General features: G+C 47.9%; 1 protein-coding gene across 1 annotated transcript in view; it reads left to right on the top strand.

Moving 5' to 3' along the window:
* The window catches only part of LOC144498422 (transcription factor E2F7-like), a 49,809-nt gene that overhangs the window by 23,977 nt on the left and 4,658 nt on the right, over positions 1-21,174 (top strand). The window contains exons 10-13 of the mRNA XM_078219495.1: positions 284-851; positions 1,966-2,175; positions 16,496-16,598; positions 19,085-19,467. Of these exons, the coding sequence (XP_078075621.1) occupies positions 284-851; positions 1,966-2,175; positions 16,496-16,598; positions 19,085-19,467 (1,264 nt within the window). The remainder of the gene's footprint in view (positions 1-283; positions 852-1,965; positions 2,176-16,495; positions 16,599-19,084; positions 19,468-21,174) is intronic.

Here is a 21,174-nt window from a genome sequence, read left to right as displayed (position 1 = left end):
CAAGATTGAGAATTTTAAAATTGAGGCATTGCTTGACCATGTTGGTCAGTGAGCAGAGAGGGTGATAGGTAAACAGGACTTGGTGTGAGACAGGACAAGGCAGCAGAGTTTACAGAGAGCGGAAATTGGGAGACCCGTCGGGAGAATGTGGGAATAGTCTGACCCCGAGGTTATAGAAGCTCGAGTGAAAGTTTCAGCGGTGAGTGTCTCCGGCGAGCAGGAGCTGAGCGCGGTTACAGCCTTTCATGTTTGATTTTGCTGAAAAATGTATTTTCTTCTGTAGGAGCTCGGAATCTCTCCGCAATCGGGAAGATCATCAACTCAACCCCGTTCCCTCGGCTTGTCCCCTGTTAATTACCGGCACGGCCGGAACTGTTGAATCTCCTGTCATTCCCCGGCAACACTATGCCTTCTCTGTTCCCCAGTCTGAACCGTCACTGCCATTCGGCCTTCCTAATGCTGCCACAGAGCAGCTGACATCCGGGCCTCCACCTGCTGCATCCAACACAGACAAAGGCCACGCTTGCCCCCTGAAGAAGCAGCCAATTGTCTACTTGCAGAGTTTGTCGACAGCCCCGTTGCTCCTGTTGTACAGAAACAGGGAATCCAGCGCTGAACACGCGACGGGATCCAGTGAGGTTCAACCTTCTCCACACGAAGAAGATTCATCGCTCGAACGCAGCGAGATGGAGGCTGCTTCATCCACTCGACCATCACAGAAACGCAGCCCCAGCGAACAATGTGCGCTGCCCGGTGGGCCTGGGCACGATGACAAACCAGAAGCTAAACGAGGGAAAATTCATTGTTGCATTGAACATACGTCTGTGCTGTCTTCATCATCAGTGGAGCAGGTCTGTGTCTGAGTGACAGCATTGAGAGAAAACCAGTCTCCCAGAATTAGATTGTGGGGGTCTGTTACTGTTAAATTATTCCCCATGTCAGAGGGTCAGTGCTGAGGGAGTGCCGCACTGTCAGAGGGTCAGTGCTGAGGGAGTGCCGCACTGTCAGAGGGTCAGTGCTGAGGGTGTGCCGCACTGTCAGAGGGTCAGTGCTGAGGGAGTGCCGCACTGTCAGAGGGTCAGTGCTGAGGGAGTGCCGCTCTGTCAGAGGGTCAGTGCTGAGGGAGTGCCGCTCTGTCAGAGGGTCAGTGTTGAGGGAGTGCCGCATGTCAAAGGGTCAGTACTGAGGGAGTGCCGCATGTCAAAGGGTCAGTACTGAGAGAGTGCCGCACTGTCAGAGGGTCAGTGCTGAGGGAGTGCCGCACTGTCAGAGGGTCAGTGCTGAGGGAGTGCCGCACTGTCAGAGGGTCAGTACTGAGGGAGTGCCGCACTGTCAGAGGGTCAGTGCTGAGGGAGTGCCGCACTGTCAGAGGGTCAGTACTGAGGGAGTGCCGCACTGTCAGAGGGTCAGTACTGAGAAAATGCCGCACTGTCAGAGCGTCAGTACTGAGGGAGTGCCGCACTGTCAGAGGGTCAGTACTGAGGGAGTGCCGCACTGTCAGAGGGTCAGTACTGAGGGAGTGCCGCACTGTCAGAGGGTCAGTACTGAGGGAGTGCCGCACTGTCGCCTGTTCAGCTGATGGAATTTGTGTTCTGATCAACATTCCCCCCTTGAGCAGAATGATTAAACAGATGAATTATTCTGGAGTCTCGCTGTTACTGTGACCTTACTGTGCAAAATGCTGACTGTGTTTGTCCACAAGTGCATGTCATTGGAACAGAAGGAGACCATTCAGCCCCTTGAGTCTGTTCTCCACCCCAGCCATTGGATATCCTTTCCCCAACAGAAAGCTTCACTTTGGGTGTAAGTTGTAATTGGCCAGTTGTTCAGGAGTCCGAATTTCAGAGTAATTTGGATGTTTCAGAGAGGCAGTAAGGTCACATAACAAGGGACTGGGGGGATGATGTAAAAGTATTTGATTTGCTTCTTCGTCTATGACTTGAATCAATATTTATCTGTTTTTAGAAAACATCTACCCAACACACAGTTGTTCTGAGAAATCACACCAAGTGTCTTAACCGTATTTCTGAGGCTGCTGTCTGTCCCCCAACTGGAAGCATCAGTGTGAATGTGGAGAATCATTGCCCCTCGACCCAAACCCAGGATGACGACTGTCACAAAGACCCCAGGTACACTGAGGGGCAGAATCAGATTGGAACGGTCGAGAAGGAGAAGGTAGGTTGATCTGTCGCTCATTAACCTGTTAATGAAAGAGGATTTAAGAACAGAAAATGCTGGAAAAACTCAGCAGGTCTGGCAGCGTCTGGGGAGAGAAACACAGTTAATGATTCGAGTCGTTCAACTCTTCCTCAGAGTTAAAGAGAGTGATAAATGTGATGGATTTTATACTGTGGAAAAAGGGGTGGAGTTGGGTAGAAGGTCAGTGATTGGTGGGAGCTACGAAAGATTGCAACAAAGACAGAGGAAGTGTTATTGGCAGCGCGAAGGACGAGAGTAGGTGCTGATAGTGGCATTGAGGTGAGATATCAGAGCGCAAAGGTTAGTGTTTAGTAAAAGCAAAACTTTTCAGCTTTCATAAGAACATCCAAATGAGTTTTTCGAGGAAGTGACGAAGATGATTGATGAGGGTAGGGCAGTGGATGTTGTCTACATGGACTTCAGTAAGGCCTTTGACAGGGTCCCTCATGGCAGACTGGTAAAGAAGGTGAAGTCGCATGGGATCAGAGGTGAGCTGCCAAGTGGATACAAATCTGGCTCGGTCAAAGAAGACAGAGGGTAGCAGTGGAAGGGTGTGTTTCTGAATGGAGGGCTGTGACAAGTGGTGTTCCTCAGGGATCAGTGCTGGGACCTTTGCTGTTTGTAATATATATATAAATGATTTGGAGGAAAATGTAACTGGTTTGATTAGTAAGTTTGCAGACGACACAAAGGTTTGTGGATAGTGATGAGGACCATCAGAGGATACAGCAGGATATAAATCAGTTGGAGACTTGGGCAGAGAGATGGCAGATGGAGTTTAATCCGAACAAATGTGAGGTAATGCATTTTGGAAGGTCTAATGCAGATAGGAAATATACAGCAAATGGCAGAACCCTTAAGAGTATTGATAGGCAAAGGGATCTAGATATACAGGTACACAGGTCACTGAAAGTGGCAACGCAGGTGGAGAAGATCGTCAAGAAGACAAGTCATGTTGCAGCTTTATAAAACCTCAGTTAGGTTGCACTTGGAATATAGTGTTCAATTCTGGTCGCCACACTACCAGAAGGATGTAGAGGCTCTGGAGAGGGTACAGAAAAGATTTACCAGAATGTTGCCTGGTATGGAGGGCATTAGCTTTGAGGATAGAACATAGAAAGCCACAGCACAAACAGGCCCTTCGGCCCACAAGTTGCGCCGATCACATCCCCACCTCTAGGCCTATCTATAGCCCTCAATCCCATTAAATCCCATGTACTCATCCAGAAGTCTCTTAAAAGACCCCAACGAGTTTGCCTCCACCACCACCGACGTCAGCCGATTCCACTCACCCACCACCCTCTGAGTGAAAAACTTACCCCGACATCTCCTCTGTACCTACCCCCCAGCACCTTAAACCTGTGTCCTCTCGTAGCAACCATTTCAGCCCTTGGAAATAGCCTCTGAGAGTCTACCCTATCCAGACCTCTCAACATCTTGTAAACCTCTATCAGGTCACCTCTCATCCTTCGTCTCTCCAGGGAGAAGAGACCAAGCTCCCTCAACCTATCCTCATAAGGCATGCCCCCCAATCCAGGCAACATCCTTGTAAATCTCTTCTGCACCCTTTCAATGGCTTCAACATCTTTCCTGTAATGAGGTGACCAGAACTGCGCGCAGTACTCCAAGTGGGGTCTAACCAGGGTCCTATAAAGCTGCAGCATTATCTCCCGACTCCTAAACTCAATCCCTCGATTAATGAAGGCCAGTACGCCGTACGCCTTCTTGACCGCATCCTCCACCTGCGAGGCCGATTTAAGAGTCCTATGGACCCGGACCCCAAGGTCCTTCTGATCCTCTACACTGCTAAGAATGGTACCCTTCATATTATACTGCTGCTTCATCCCATTGGATCTGCCAAAATGGATCACCACACACTTATCCGGGTTGAAGTCCATCTGCCACTTCTCCGCCCAGTCTTGCATTCTATCTATGTCTCGCTGCAACTTCTGACATCCCTCCAAACTATCGACAACACCACCTACCTTGGTGTCGTCAGCAAACTTACCAACCCATCCCTCCACTTCCTCATCCAGGTCATTTATGAAAATGACAAACAGCAAGGGTCCCAGAACAGATCCCTGGGGCACTCCACTGGTCACTGACCTCCATGCAGAGAAAGACCCCTCCACAGCCACTCTCTGCCTTCTGCAGGCAAGCCAGTTCTGGATCCACAAGGCAACAGCCCCTTGGATCCCATGCCCTCTCACTTTCTCAAGAAGTCTTGCATGGGGGACCTTATCGAACGCCTTGCTGAAGTCCATATAGACCACATCCACGGAGAAACGTGCTTTGGTCTCACTGGAACGACGGAGGTTGAGGGGTGACCTGATAGAAGTCTACAAGATTATGAGAGGCATGGACAGAGTGAATAGTCAGAAGCTTTTTCCCAGGGTGGAAGAGTCAATTACTAGGGGGCATAGGTTTAAGGGGCAAGGTTTAAAGGAGATGTACGAGGCAGATTTTTTACACAGAGGGTTGTGGATGCCTGGAACCCATTGCCGGGGGAAGTAGTGGAAGCGGATACGGTAGTGACTTTTAAGGGCGTCTTGACAAATACGTGAATAGGATGGGAATAGAGGGACATGGTCTCCGGAAGGGTAGGGGGTTTTAGTTAAGTCAGGCAGCATGGTCGGTACAGGCTTGGAGGGCCGAAGGACCTGTTCCTCTGCTGTTAGTTTCTTTGTTCTTTGAGTCGGAGAGACAATGAAGGGAGGCTGGATAGGCCAGGCTTACTTTCAACAAAGAACAATAGAGCACAGGAACAAGCCCTTCGGCCTTTCAAGCCCGCGCCGCTCCCTGGTCCAAACGAGACCATTCTTTTGTATCCCTCCATTCCCACTCCGTTCATGTGGCTATCGAGATAAGTCTTAAACGTTCCCAGTGTGTCCGCCTCCACCACCTTGCCTGGCAGCGCATTCCAGGCCCCCACCACCCTCTGTGTAAAATACGTCCTTCTGATATCCATGTTAAACCTCTCCTTCCCCCCTCACCTTGAACCTATGACCCCCCGTGAACGTCACCACCGACCTGGGAAAAAGCTTCCCACCGTTCACCCTATCTATGCCTTTCATAATTTTATACACCTCTATTAGGTCATCCCTCATCCTCTGTCTTTCCAGTGAGAACAACCCCAATTTACCCAATCTCACCTCATAACTAAGCCCTTCCACACGAGGCAACATCCTGGTAAACCTCTTCTGCACTCTCTAAAGCCTCCACGTCCTTCTGGTAGTGTGGCGACCAGAACTGGGCGCAGTATTCCAAATGCGGCCGAACCAACGTTCTATACAACTGCAACATCATATGCCAACTTTTATACTCTATGCCCCGTCCTATAAAGGCAAGCATGCCATATGCCTTCTTCACCACCTTCTCCACCTGTGACGTCACCTTCAAGGATCTGTGGACTTGCACACTTCCTTCGAGCAGATGAGGCTGAGGTGGGACCTGATTGAGGTGGACACAATTATGAGAGACATAGAAAGGGTAGAGAGGGGTCAATAACCAGGGGGTACAGATTTAAGGTCAAGGTGCAAGAGTTTTAGAATGTGAGGAGAAACATTTCCACCCAGAGGTTGGTGGGAATCTGGGACTCGCTGCCTGAAAGGGTGGTTGAGGCGAGAACCCTCACAACATTTAAGAAGCATTTAGATGAGCATTTGTAACGCCGCAGCACACAAAGCTATGGACCGAGTGCTGGAAAATGGGATTAGAACATAGAACATTACAGTGCAGTACAGGCCCTTCGGCACTCGATGTTGCGCCGACCAGTGGAACCAATCTAAAGCCCCTCTAATCTACACTATTCCAATATCATCCATATGTTTATCCAATGACCACTTGAACGCTCTCAACGTTGACGAGTCCACCACTGCTGCAGGCAGGGCATTCCACGCCCTTACTACTCCCTGAGTAAAGAACCTACCTCTAATATCTGTCCTATATCTCTCACCCCTCAATTTAAAGCTATGTCCCCTCGTGCTAGCCAACACCATCCGAGGAAAAAGGCTCTCACTATCCACCCTATAGAACATAGAACATAGAAAGCCACAGCACAAACAGGCCCTTCGGCCCACAAGTTGCGCCGATCACATCCCCACCTCTAGGCCTATCTATAGCCCTCAATCCCATTAAATCCCATGTACTCATCCAGAAGTCTCTTATAAGACCCCAACGAGTTTGCCTCCACCACCACCGACGTCAGCCGATTCCACTCACCCACCACCCTCTGAGTGAAAAACTTACCCCTGACATCCCCCCTGTACCTACCCCCCAGCACCTTAAACCTGTGTCCCCTCGTAGCAACCATTTCAGCCCTTGGAAATAGCCTCTGAGAGTCCACCCTATCCAGACCCCTCAACATCTTGTAAACCTCTATCAGGTCACCTCTCATCCTTCGTCTCTCCAGGGAGAAGAGACCAAGCTCCCTCAACCTATCCTCATAAGGCATGCCCCCCAATCCAGGCAACATCCTTGTAAATCTCCTCTGCACCCTTTCAATGGCTTCAACATCTTTCCTGTAATGAGGTGACCAGAACTGCGCGCAGTACTCCAAGTGGGGTCTAACCAGGGTCCTATAAAGCTGCAGCATTATCTCCCGACTCCTAAACTCAATCCCTCGATTAATGAAGGCCAGTACGCCATACGCCTTCTTGACCGCATCCTCCACCTGCGAGGCCGATTTAAGAGTCCTATGGACCCGGACCCCAAGGTCCTTCTGATCCTCTACACTGCTAAGAATGGTACCCTTCATTTTATACTGCTGCTCCATCCCATTGGATCTGCCAAAATGGATCACTACACACTTATCCGGGTTGAAGTCCATCTGCCACTTCTCCGCCCAGTCTTGCATTCTATCTATGTCTCGCTGCAACTTCTGACATCCCTCCAAACTATCCACAACACCACCTACCTTGGTGTCGTCAGCAAACTTACCAACCCATCCCTCCACTTCCTCATCCAGGTCATTTATGAAAATGACAAACAGCAAGGGTCCCAGAACAGATCCCTGGGGCACTCCACTGGTCACTGACCTCCATGCAGAGAAAGACCCCTCCACAGCCACTCTCTGCCTTCTGCAGGCAAGCCAGTTCTGGATCCACAAGGCAACAGCCCCTTGGATCCCATGCCCTCTCACTTTCTCAAGAAGTCTTGCATGGGGGACCTTATCGAACGCTTTGCTGAAGTCCATATAGACCACATCCACCGCTCTTCCTTCGTCAATGTGCTTGGTCACATTTTCAAAGAACTCAACCAGGCTCGTAAGGCACGACCTGCCCCTGACAAAGCCGTGCTGACTACTTTTGATCATACTAAACTTCTCTAGATGATCATAAATCCTGTCTCTCAGGATCCTCTCCATCAACTTACCAACCACTGAGGTTAGACTCACCGGTCGGTAATTTCCCGGGCTGTCCCTGTTCCCTTTCTTGAATATAGGGACCACATCCGCAATCCTCCAATCCTCCGGAACCTCTCCCGTCTCCATCGACGATGCAAAGATCATCGCCAAAGGCTCCGCAATCTCCTCCCTCGCCTCCCACAGTAACCTGGGGTACATCCCATCCGGTCCCGGCGACTTACCAACCTTGATGCCATTCAATAGTTCCAACACATCCTCTTTCTTTATGTCCACATGCTCGATCCTTTCTGTCCTCCGCAATCCAGCAGTACAACCACCCAGATCCCTTTCCACCGTGAATACCGAGGTAAAGTATTCATTAAGCAGCTCCGCCATTTCTAACGGTTCCGCACAAACTTTTCCCCCTTCACCTTTTAAGGGTCCTATGCCTTCACATCTCATCCTTTTACTCTTGACATATTTGTAGAAAGCCTTGGGATTCTCCTTAATCTTACCCGCCAAGGTCTTCTCATGACCCCTTCTCGCTCTCCTAATTTCCTTCTTAAGCTCCTTCCTACATCGCGTATACTCCTCTAAATCCTTAACACCTCCTAGCTCTCTGAACCTTCTGTACGCCTCTCTTTTCTTATTCACCAGGTTCATCACAACCTTCGTGCACCACGGTTCCCGTACCCTACCAACACCCCCCTGTCTCATCGGAACGTTGTCATGCAGAGCTCCAGACAAACATTCCTTGAAAATCCTCCACTTTCCTTCGGTACTTTTCCCCAAGAATGCCTCCTTCCAATTTACCCGTCTAATTTCCTCCCTGATGACACTGTATTTCCCTTTACTCCAGAGAAACACTTTCCTAGCCTGCCTGACCCTATCTCTTTCCAATGCTATCGTGAAGGAGATAGAATTATGATCGCTATCCCCAAGATGCTCACCCACCGAGAGATCCTCCACCTGTCCAGGTTCATTAGCCAGCACCAGATCAAGAACAGCCTCTCCTCTAGTAGGCTTATCCACATACTGTGTCAGGAAACTCTCCTGGACACACCTAACAAACTCCTCTCCATCCAAACCCCTAGCCCTAGGGATATTCCAATCTATGTTTGGGAAATTAAAATCTCCCATCACGACAACTCTGTTATTCCTACATCTCTCCAGGATCTGTTTCCCCATCTGCTCCTCAACATCTCTGTTACTATTGGGCGGCCTATAGAAAACACCCAGCAAAGTTACCGACCCCTTCCTGTTCCTAACCTCCACCCACAGAGATTCCGTAGTCAGTCCCTCCACGGCGTCCACCTTCTCTACAGCCGTGACACTATCCCTGATCAACAGTGCCACTCCCCCCCCTCTCTTGCCTCCCTCCCTGTCCTTCCTGAAACATCTAAAACCCGGCACCTGAAGCACCCAGTCCTGTCCCTGAGACATCCAAGTCTCCGTAATGGCCACCACATCACAATTCGAAGCAGCAATCCACGCTCCAAGCTCATCCACTTTATTCACTACACTCCTGGCATTAAAATAGACACATCTCAGACCTTCAGCCTGAGCACTTCCCTTCTCCCTCACTCGTCTAACCTCCCTCTTACCCTGTCTACATTCCTTATCTATTTGCGAGCTAACCTCCTCGCTCTCAGTCCCCTCATTTCGATTCCCTCCCCCCAACCTTTCTAGTTTAAAGTCTCACCAGTAGCCTTAGCCAACCTTCCCGCCAGGATATTGGTCCCCCTGGGATTCAAGTGCCACCCGTCTTTTTTAAACAGGTCACACCTGCCCCTAAAGAGGTCCCAATGATCCAAGTACCCAAATCCTTGTCCCTTGCTCCAGTCCCTCAGCCACGCATTAATTCTCCACCGATTCCTGTTCTCACTCTCCCGCGGCACAGGCAGCAATCCCGAGATTACTACCTTTGCATTCCTCTTTCTCAGCTGTCTACCCAACTCCCTATATTCTCTTTTCATGACCCCTTCCCTCTTCCTACCTATGTCAGCAGTACCTATATGCATCACGACCTTGGGCTCCTCTCCCTCCCCCTTCAGGATTTCTGGGACTCGATCAGAGACATCCCGGACCCCTGCACCAGGGAGGCAAACCACCATCCGAGAGTCCCGTCTGTGTCCGCAAAAACGCCTATCTGACCCTCTCACCGTAGAGTCCCCAATTAGCACTACCCTCCTTTCCTTACCCCTTTGCACTACTGGGCCAGGCTCAGCTCCAGAGACACTGCCACCGCTGCTTCCCCCAGGTGGGCTGTCCACCCCAGTAGTACTCAGACAGGAGTACTTATTATTAAGGGGCACATCCACCGGGGTGCTCACCATCACCCGAGCTTTCTCCTTCCTCACTGTTACCCAGTTACCCTCCTCCCGTGGTCCCGGTGTGACCACCTGCCGATAGCTCCTGTCAATGACCTCCTCACTATCCCTAACCCGGCGAAGGTCCTCGAGCTGCAATTCCAGTTCCCTAACATGGTCCCTTAGGAACCGCAGCTCAACACACCCAGCACAGATATGGTCGTCTGGGAGGCTAGGAGCCTCCAGGACCTCCCACATCCTACATTGGGAACAACATACTGGCCTGACAGTCATACTTGCCCTTTTAAACACAGGGAAAAAAGTGAATGAAGATTATTCCTCTCTGTTCCAAATTATTTCTACCAAGGTACCCGGAGAAAAGTAACTTATAAATAAAATTTTTTAAAAATAAGAACCCCTGCTCGCCCTTTCTGCCTAAGCCCGATGAGCCAAAGCCCCTCAGTTCTCACTCAGCTCCGTCTCACTCCGCTGCCCGCTCCCAACGCTGCCCGCTAGATAGTGGGACCTGCCTTTTAAACCTCCTGTGCACTAAAAAAAAAACTCAAGAGACCCTTTCCAGTAAACCCCGCGGCCACTGCCGGTTGCGCGCCAAAATTTAACACTAAATTAAATAAATAAATAACACCCGCGGAAAAGTACTTAAAACTAATTCTTACCCCAAAAATCCTGTCACCAGTCACAGCTCTGCCTTTCTCCACAGCAACAAAATCCTCTGATCATCTTGAATGCCTCTATTAAGTCACCTCTTAACCTCCTTCTCTCTAATGAAAACAACCTCAAGCCCCTCAGCCTTTCCTCATACGATTTTCCCACCATACCAGGCAACATCCTGGTAAATCTCCTCTGCACCCTTTCCAACACTTCCACATCTTTCCTATAAAACGGCGACCAGAACTGTACGCAATACTCCAAATGCGGACGCACCAGAGTTTTGTACAGTTGCAGCATGACCTCCTGGCTCCGAAACTCAATCCCTTTACCAATAAAAGCTAACACACCGTACGCCTTCTTAACAACCCTATCAACCTGGGTGCCAACTTTCAGGGATCTATGCACATGGACACCCAGATCCCTCTGTTCATCCACACGACCAAGTATCTTACCATTAGCCCAGTACTCTGTATTCCTGTTACTCCTTCCAAAGTGAATCACCTCACACTTTTCCGCATTAAACTCCATTTGCCACCTCTCAGCCCAGCTCTGCAGCTTATCTATGTCCCTCTGTAACCTGCCACTTCCCTCCACACTGTCTACAACTCCACCGACTTTAGTGTCATCTGCAAATTTACTAATCCATCCTTCCACGCCCTCATCCAAGTCATTAATAAAAATGACAAACAGCAGTGGCCCCAAAACACATCCTTGCGGTACACCACTAGTAACTGAACTCCAGGATGAATATTTCCCATCAACCACCACCCTTTGTTTTCTTACAGCTAGCCAATTCCTGATCCAAACCACTAAATCACCCTCAATCCCATGTGTCCGTTTTTTCTGCAAAAGCTTACCATGGGGAACCTTATCAAACGCTTTGCTGAAATCCATATACACCACATCAACCACTTTACCTTCATCCACCTCTTTGGTCACCTTCTCAAAGAACTCAATAGGTCTGTGTGGCACGACCTACCCTTCACAAAACCGCGCTGACTATCCCTAATCAAATTATTCCTTTCTAGGTGATTATAAATCCTATCTCTCATAATCCTTTCCAATACTTTGCCCACAACAGAAGTAAGGCTCACCGGTCTATAAGAGAGGCGCGAAATGAATATTTTTCATCAGTATTCACGCAGGAAAAAGACAATGTTGTTGAGGGGAGTACTGAGATGCAGGCTGTTGGACTAGACGGGATTGAGGTTCATAAGGAGGAGGTGTTAGCAATTCTGGAAAGTGTGAAAATAGATAAGTCCCCTGGGCCGGATGGGATTTATCCTAGGATTCTCTGGGAGGCTAGGGAGGATATTGCAGAGCCTTTGGCTTTGATCTTTATGTTGTCATTGTCCCCAGGAATAGTGCCAGAAGACTGGAGGATAGCAAATGTTGTCCCCTTGTGCAAGAAGGGGAGTAGAGACAACCCTGGTAATTATAGACCAGTGAGCCTACTCCTGTTCTGGGCAAAGTTTTGGAAAGGATTATAAGAGATAGGATTTATAATCATCTAGAAAGGAATAATTTGATTAGGGATAGTCAACACGGTTTTGTGAAGGGTAGGTTGTGCCTCACAAACCTTATTGAGTTCTTTGAGAAGGTGACCAAAGAGGTGGAAAAGGGTAAAGCGGTTGAAGTGGTGTATATGGATTTCAGTAAAGCGTTTGATAAGGTTCCCCACGGTAAGCTATTGCACAAGATATGGAGGCATGGGATTGAGGGTGATTTAGTGGTTTGGATCAGAAATTGGCTAGCTGTAACAAGACAGAGGGTGGTGGTTGATGGGAAATGTTCATCCTGGAGTTCAGTTACTAGTGGTGTACCGCAAGGATCTGTTTTGGGGCCACTGCTGTTTGTCATTTTTATAAATGGCCTGGATGAGGGCGTGGAAGGATGGGTTAGTAAATTTGCGGATGACACTAAAGTCGGTGGAGTTATAGACAGTGCGGAGGGAAGTGGCAGGTTACAGAGGGACATAGATAAGCTGCAGAGCTGGGCTGAGAGGTGGCAAATGGAGTTTAATGCGGAAAAGTGTGAGGTGATGCACTTTGGAAGGAGTAACAGGAATACAGAGTACTGGGCTAATGGTAAGATACTTGATCATGTGGATGAGCAGAGAGATCTGGGTGTCCATGTGCATAGATCCCTGAAAGTTGGCAGCCAGGTTGATAGGGTTGTTAAGAAGGCGTACGGTGTGTTAGCTTTTATTGGTAGAGGGATTGAGTTTCGGAGCCAGGAGGTCATGCTGCAACTGTACAAAACTCTGGTGCGGCCGCACTTGGAGTATTGCGTACAGTTCTGGTCGCTGCATTAAAGGAAGGATGTGGAAGCATTGGAAAGGGTGCAGAGGGGATTTACCAGGATGTTGCCTGGTATGGTGGGAAGGTCTTATGAGGAAAGGCTGAGGGACTTGAGGCTGTTTTCGTTCGAGAGAAGAAGGTTAAGAGGTGAATTAATAGAGGCATACAAGATGATCAGAGAATTAGATAGGGTGGACAGTGAGGGCCTTTAACCTCGGATGGTGATGGCTAGCACGAGGGAGGGGCATAGCTTTAAATTGAGGGGTGAGAGATATAGGACAGATGTCAGAGGTAGGTTCTTCACTCAGAGAGTAGTAAGGGCGTGGAATGCCCTGCCGGCAACAGTAGTGGACTCGCCAACATGAAGGGCATTTAAATGGTCATTGGATAAAGATATGAATGATATTGGAATAGTGTAGGTTAGATGGGCTTTAGATTGGTTTCACAGGTCGGTGCCACATCGAGGGCCGAAGGCCCTGTACTGCGCTGTAATGTTCTATGTTCTATCTAAAGAGATGGAGAGGTTCCCGGAGGGAATTCCAGAACCAGGATTTCAATGCCAGGAGTATTGTGGGGAAGGCAGATGAGCCGAAGGCGTGGATGGACACATGGAAATATGACATTATCGCCATTAGTGAAACTTGGCTACAGGAGGGGCAGGACTGGCAGCTCAATGTTCCAGGGTTCCAATGTTTCAGGCGGGATAGAGGCAGAGGGATAAAAGGTGGGGGGGTGGCATTGTTGGTCAGGGAAAATGTTACAGCGGTACTCAGGCAGGATAGATTAGGGAGCTTGTCTACAGAGGCCCTATGGGTGGAGCTGAGAAACAGGAAAGGTATGACCACATTAATGGGCTTGTATTATAGACCACCCAATAGTCAGTGAGAATTGGAGGAGCAATTCAGCGGAGAGATAGCTGACAACTGCAAGAAACACAAAGTTGTGATAGTAGGGGATTTTAATTTTCCACATATAGATTGGGACTCGCATACTGTTAAAGGTTTAGACGGGGTAGAGTTTGTAAAATGTGTTCAGGAGAATTTTCTACATCAGTATATAGAGGTGCCAATTAGAGAGGATGCGATATTGGATCTCCTATTGGGAAATGAGTTAGGGCAGGTGATGGATGTGTGAGGGAACACTTTGGATCCAGTGATCATAATGCCATTAGTTTCAACCTGATCGTGGATAAGGATAGATCTGGTCCTCGGGTTGAAGTTCTGAACTGGAAAAAGGCCAAATTTGATGAAATGAGAAGGGATCTGGGAAGTGTGGATTGGCACAGGCTGTTCTCTGGTAAGGATGTAAATGGAAAGTGGGAGGCCTTCAAAGGAGAAATTTTGAGAGTGCAGAGTTTGTATGTTCCTGTCAGGATTAAAGGCAAAGTAAATAGGAATAAGGAACCTTGGTTCTCGAGGGAGATTGTAACACTGATTAAGAGGAAGAGAGAGTTGTATGAAATGTACAGGCAGCAAGGAACAGATCAGATGCTCGAGGAGTATAAAAAGTGCAAGAAGCTACTTAAGAGGGAAATCAGGAGGGCTAAAAGAAGACATGAGGTTGCTTTGGCAGACAGAGTGAAGGAAAATCCAAAGAGCTTCTATAGGTATGTTAGGAGCAAAAGGATAGTGAGGGATAAAATTGGTCCTCTTGAAGACCAGAGTGGTAGACTGTGTATGGAACCAAAAGAGATGGGGGAGATACTAAATGGTTTTCTGCATCCGTATTTACTGAGGAAACGGGCATGGAGTCCAAGGAAATAGGGTAAACTGGTAGGGAGGCCATGGAACCTTTACAGATTAAAGGGGAGGAGGTGCTCGCTGTCTTAAGGCAAATCAGAGTGGATAAATCCCCAGGACCGGACAGGGTATTCCCACGGACCTTGAGGGAAGCTAGTGTTGAACTTGCAGGGGCCCTGGCAGCCATATTTAAAATGTCAGTATTCATGGGGGAGGTGCCGGATGATTGGAGGGTGGCTCATGTTGTTCCGTTGTTTAAAAAAGGTTCCAAAAGAAATCCGGGAAATTATCGGCCAGTAAGTTTGACGTCGGTGGTGGGCAAGTTATTGGAAGGTGTGATAAGGGATAGGATCTACAACTATTTGGATAGACAGGGACTTATTAGGGAGAGTCAACATGGCTTTGTGCGTGGTAGGTCATGTTTGACCAATCTATTAGAGTTTTTCGAGGAGGTTACCAGGAAAGTGGATGAAGGGAAGGCGGTGGATGTTGTCTACCTGGATTTCAGCAAGGGCTTTGACAAGGTCCCTCATGGGAGGTTAGTTAGGAAGGTTCAGTCGCTCGGTATACATGGGGAGGTAGTAAATTGGATTAGACACTGGCTCAATGGAAGAAGCCAGAGAGTGGTTGTGGAGGATTGCTTCTCTGAGTGGAGGCCTGTGACTAGTGGTGTGCCGCAGGGATTGGTGTTGGGTCCATTGTTGTTTGTCATCTATATCAATGATCTGGATGATAATGTGGTAAATTGGATCAGCAAGTTTGCTGATGATACAAAGATTGGAGGTGTCGTGGACAGTGAGCAAGGTTTTCAAAGCTTGCAGAGGGATTTGGACCAACTAGAAAAATGGGCTGAAAAATGGCAAATGGAATTTAACGCAGACAAGTGTGAGATATTGCACTTTGGAAGGACAAATCAAAGAAGAACGTACAGGGTAAATGGTAGGACTCTGAAGAGTGCAGTTGAACAGAGGGATCTGGGAATACAGGTACAGAATTCCCTCAAAGTGACGTCACAGGTGGATAGGGTCGTAAAGAGTGCCTTTGGTACATTGGCCTTTATAAATCGGAGTATCGAGTATAAAAGTTGGAGTGTTATGGTAAGGTTATATAAGGCATTGGTGAGGCCGAATTTGGAGTATTGTGTACAGTTTTGGTCAACTAGTTACAGGAAGGATGTAAATAAGGTTGAAAGAGTGCAGAGAAGGTTCACAAGGATGTTGCCGGGACTTGAGAAACTGAGTTACAGAGAGAGATTGAATAGGTTGGGACTTTATTCCCTGGAGCGTAGAAGATTGAGGGGAGATTTGATAGAGGTGTATAAGATTTTGATAGGTATAGATAGAGTGAATGCAAGCAGGCTTTTTCCGCTGAGGCTAGGGGAGAAAAAAACCAGAGGGCATGGATTAAGGGTGAAAGGAGAAAAGTTTAAAGGGAATATTAGGGGGGGCTTCTTCACGCAGAGAGTGGTGGGAGTGTGGAATGAGCTGCCGGATAAAGTGGTAAATGCGGGGTCACTTTTAACATTTAAGAAAAACTTGGATGGGTTCATGGATGAGAGGGGTGTGGAGGGATATGGTCCAAGTGCAGGTCAGTGGGACTCGGCGTAAAATGGTTCGGCACAGACAAGAAGGGCCAAAAGGCCTGTTTCTGAGCTGTAATTTTCTATGGTTCTATGGTAACTCCATCACTGCTGATGGTGGTGTGGCTAAAACTGGGGAAACTCAAGACAGAGGAGTGGAGAAGTGCAGAGAACTCGAGGGTTGTAGAGCTGGAGGGAGGGTTCACAGAGGGACAGAGACACTCCCTTTCAGAACCATTATTTAAAAAAATTATTTTTAGTCTTTCTTTCTTTCAAACCCGTTTGTCTGAATATTTTGTGGTGAAGGAATGTAACACGTCTAACGTTTGGATAACTGGCGCTGTTCCTCTTAGACGCTGGTGTCCGCTGGGAATCTCATCTCGTCTCCATTTGTTATCCAAGGCTCCAGTGGATTCACCGAAAATAACCAGAGGTGTTGTTTGGCAGCTTCTCCCGGTGAGTGCTTCCCGTTCTGTTCAGATACTTTGCCTTGCTGCAGGCACTGCCTTTCTCTGCAGGACATTGGCCAACTTGTTTGGTCTCTAGAAAACTCTGGAAGCTTCTCTCTGATGCCAGCCCACAGATTATCAGTGATCGTTTCAGTGCAGACAACCCAGTTCATCACTTCTGCCATTGAAATAAAAATGAACATAGCAACAGTAATTGTGGCTGGAAATAGTCCCTCAACTTCACCCCATCCCACCAGAATCAAACCCAATCCCATTTCAATTCAGTTTCACCATGTGTCATTGTCAGATCTCTGGGTCCAATCTTTTATCTTAACAATAGAATAATATATTACACTTTGATCTCACTTCTATCCTTAATAAATCAGCAAATCATTGTGGTTTACCATGGGCAATGGTGCTGGGGATTCACAGCTAACGCAGGTCACTCTTAGCAGTAGAAAAGTCATCAATGTTCAACGTATAAAGAAATTTCCAATTCATGAATTGTTCAGGTCATAGAGGTTTACAGCATGGAAACAGGCCCTTTGGCCCAACTTGTCCATGCCACCCTTTTTTTTAAACCCCTAAGCTAATCCCAATTGCCTGCATTCGGCCCATATCCCCCTATACCCATCGTACCCATGTAACTATCTAAATGCTTTTTAAAAGATAATCTGGGAAGCAAAACATTGCGAAATAAAAGCTCGTGTTGCTGTTTTCTGAGCTGAGATCCACCAGAGCCCAACAATTTCGATCTCGACTGGAACACTTCAAGCTGCAGTTTCCCCTTCCACTACTGACTCACCCTCAGGTTAAAGGCGACGGCATCACCCAAACCAGAGACTCTCCATTTTCCATCCATTTAAATTAATATTTAGAAAGTTGAGTTGTTGCCATTGCAGTTTTCTCACACGGTATCTCTGTGCTTTTTAGCACAAATCTCCCGTGTTTTATATTAGTTTATTTATTAGTGTCACAAGTAGGCTTACATTAACCATGCAATGAAGTTACTGTGAAAATCCCCCAGTCGCCACACTCCGGCGCCTCTTCGGGTACACTGAGGAGAATTTAGCGTGGCCAATGCACCCTAACCAGCACGTCTTTCGGATTGTGGGACAAACCAGAGCACCTGGAGGAAACCCACGCAGACACAGGGAGAACGTGCAGATTCCACACAGTGACCCAAGCCGGGAATTGAACCCGGGTCCCTGGCACTGAGGACCAGCAGTGCTAACCACTGTGCCTCTGTGCCACCTCTGATCTATGATATAAGAGGTTGTGCTCCCAGGGCCCAAGCTTCTATATCCCAAGCTTCTATATCCCAGGGAGACCCCTCGCCCTGCCTCAGCAGAGTCAACCCACACAGCACCAGCGAAGGAGGAACCACAGAAAGGCCAACTGATGGAGCAGTGAGGGGGAACTGGGTCCAGGTGAGGTGGCAGGGAGGGTGGAGCACTGGGGGCGAGATGAGTGGGACGGAGGGGCTGAGTGAGAAGGGGTTTGGGCAGAGGAGCTGGTGAGTGAGTCGGTGGAGGTGGTTTGGGAAGGGGGGGGGGATGTGTGTGGCAGGGAGGGAGGAGCTTTGGGGAACATAGCAATTGGCTGAAACCTACAAGAGTACATCACATATTTTTACAAAATGATTTGAAACACAGGTTGGTTTTATGTATGTATTCTATGTTGATCTATAATATACAAACTTTAACAATTCCATATTGAATAATTCAGCTGTCTGGAGTCATGTTCATTTTCAGGAGTATTTTTCTTTTTGGGCAGGATTTTATGGCCTCACTCGAGCGAGACTGGAAAATCCCGCCCGAAGTCAATGGACATTTCCATTGTCCGCCCCTCGCCCGCTCTGACTCGGTGGCGGGCGGGGCAGTAGAATCCTAGCGAATCTGTTTGATTTGGGATGTGGGTGCTGCCCATCCCTAATTGCCCCTGAGAAGGGGGTGGTGATGAATTAAAATGGGTTCAGAGTGGAGAGTAATTTGTGAAGTGTTGCTGTGTCCTGTGCTTGTGCAGAGTGTAGCGAGGTCACGCTGTGTTTGACTCTCACCCTGTATCGTACACACTAACTGCTGAAATACTGGCGTCACTTTGGTGAAATGAGACAAATGCATTTGTCCAATGCTGATAGAAGGTAAACAAAGGGGAATGAATAGTTCTGGCTGTTTGAATTTGAATAATTCCACCCGTTTGGAGTGGTCTAGACTAGACAACAATTACTTGTCACAGGAAATGTTTAGACCTTTTTGTCCTGAGGCACTTCCAATCCTGCAATAGTGACAATGCTTCAAAAGTACTTCACTGACTGGATTGTTGAAACCCACAATCTAAATGACATCTCTCACCCTATCACCTGCGCCCACTTTGTCTCCATGGTGACTCTCTCGGTTGCTCCTTTCTCATGTTTTATAAACCAACAGTTTAAGATATTTCCGTGTTGTTTAAAGAATGATTTTTGTTTTCTGTCCACTTCCTGTTTCACAGGTTTGAGCGAATTGAATTTATTTATTTCCACCAATCAGAGCCTCAGTGGAATGGCCATACCCCCGGGCCTGGCATCAGTGAATCTTCCCTATCAGCTGATGGTGCCAGTGATTTGCCAGCCAATTCCTCCAACACAATCTGCTGGGAACTCCCTTCACAACAGCGCCCTAGTACACTTCAACCTCCAAAACCTCAACCTGGTACCGAGCGGCCAGCTTCTAATGGCTCCGGGTTCAGTACCAACACCAACCAGAGCCAGTGTGAGAGCCTCTTCACCAGGACAAATCCATTCTCCGGTTCTCACTCCGGCTTCTTGTGAAGATCTTCCCACCAAAACGGAGTCTCCTGTTCAGCAGCCCGTCACTATCAAACTCCAGGAACAGGTATGGGATTGTGGGATGAGGGAGTGGCAGGGATTGCAGCGTGGCCATTTGGGCAGCAAGTGGCTGACGAGATCCTATTCTCAAACCCGTATTTTCTTCATCGTATTGAGTTGCAGCCCACACAGAAACTCCACTTCCTCTTCAATAGTGAGGTGAAAATTCCCGTTTATTTTGGTTTTTTTGTTGGGGGGGCAGGGGGACATCCCTGGAGCTATTCTGGGAAATGTCCACTGCGCCCCCTCAAGGATCCTCCCATCTTTCCAAAACTGTGACAATCGGAATTGAATGCAAACTCGAGGCTGAACCCGAACTTTATAAAAATTCAGCAGAACTTTCCTGCCTTTGGAAACAAATCCTCCACTTCTGAAACCCAAAATTCCATTCTCTTTGCTAACCGTGTGTCAAGCTACCTTGAAAGATCGATACACGTGAATGCCCAGGTGATTCTGTCTTTTGAACTACAACATTAAGTGGACATTGCCTTTCTGTCAAACGACATCAGTCCATTCTTCTCTGTATTAAATTCTATCCGCCATTTGTCTGCCCGTATATCCTGACACAATCTATTTCTGTCGTTTTCATTTCCGCTATCTCTCTGAGTTTGGTATCATCAGTAAATTTTGAAAGTTTATTCTCAATTCCAAGTCATTTGTATCTTAAAAAGCGGTGATCCTAGCACTGAGACCTGACGAGCATCGCTGTGCCATTTTCCAATCTGAAAAATAACTATCCACCACAACACGCTGCTTTCTGTCCTTAAACCCATTTTATATCCAAGCTGACACTGACCCTCTGACTCCGTTGGGCTTCCATTTTGTTGATCAACCCTTTATGTGATACCTTGTCTGACACTTTCTTAAGATCCAAATAGACAACATCCACCACATTCCCTGCATCAACCTTCTCCAAAAGATTCAGTTTGTTTAGTCGAGCACAATCTGCCTTTTAAAAATCACTGCTGGCTCTCTTTAATCCACTGAAGTTCATTAGATGTGTTCAAGAGGGAGCTGAATGTGGCCCTTGCGGCTAAAGGGGCGAAGGGGTATGAAGAGAAAGTGGGAGTGGGATACTGAAAGTGTATGATCAGCAATGATCATATTGAATGGTGGTGCAGGCTCGAAGGCCGAATGGCCTACTCCAGCTCCTGTTTCTATGTTTCTGCTTCTACTGATATTTTGTCAGCATTCTCTTAGTTAAAAACTATAAGACCAGAAGACATAGGAGCAGAATTGGGCCACTCGGCCCATCGAGTCTGCTCCGCCATTCAATCATGGCTGATATTTTTCTTATCCCCATTCTCCTGCCTTTTCCCCAAAACCCCTGATCCCCTTATTAATCAAGAACCTATCTACTTCTGTATTCTATGATGAAAAGGCTGGTTAAACTTAAAGTGGATAAGCCGCTTCATCTGGATCGTTTGTAACCCCGTGTGCTGCCGGGCAAGGTGGTGGAGGCGGACACACTGGGAACGTTTAAGACTTATCTAGACAGCCACATGAACGGAGTGATACAAAAGAATGGTCTAGTTTGGACCAGGGAGCGGCGCGGGCTTAGAGGGCCGAAGGGCCTGTTCCTGTGCTGTATTGTTCTTTGTTTTGTTCTTTGTTGCTAAGGGAAGTGGGAGCAAAGATAGTGGCAAGGCTTGGCATAATCTTCAATCTTTCTTAAATATGGGGAGGCTGCAGAGGATATTACTTCCTTATTCAA

The sequence above is a fragment of the Mustelus asterias genome, chromosome 9 (assembly GCF_964213995.1).
Source record: "Mustelus asterias chromosome 9, sMusAst1.hap1.1, whole genome shotgun sequence".
NCBI classification, from domain to species: domain Eukaryota; kingdom Metazoa; phylum Chordata; class Chondrichthyes; order Carcharhiniformes; family Triakidae; genus Mustelus; species Mustelus asterias.
The sequence above is the reverse complement of the archived record's forward strand: the minus strand, read 5'-3'. Positions and strand labels throughout refer to the sequence as shown.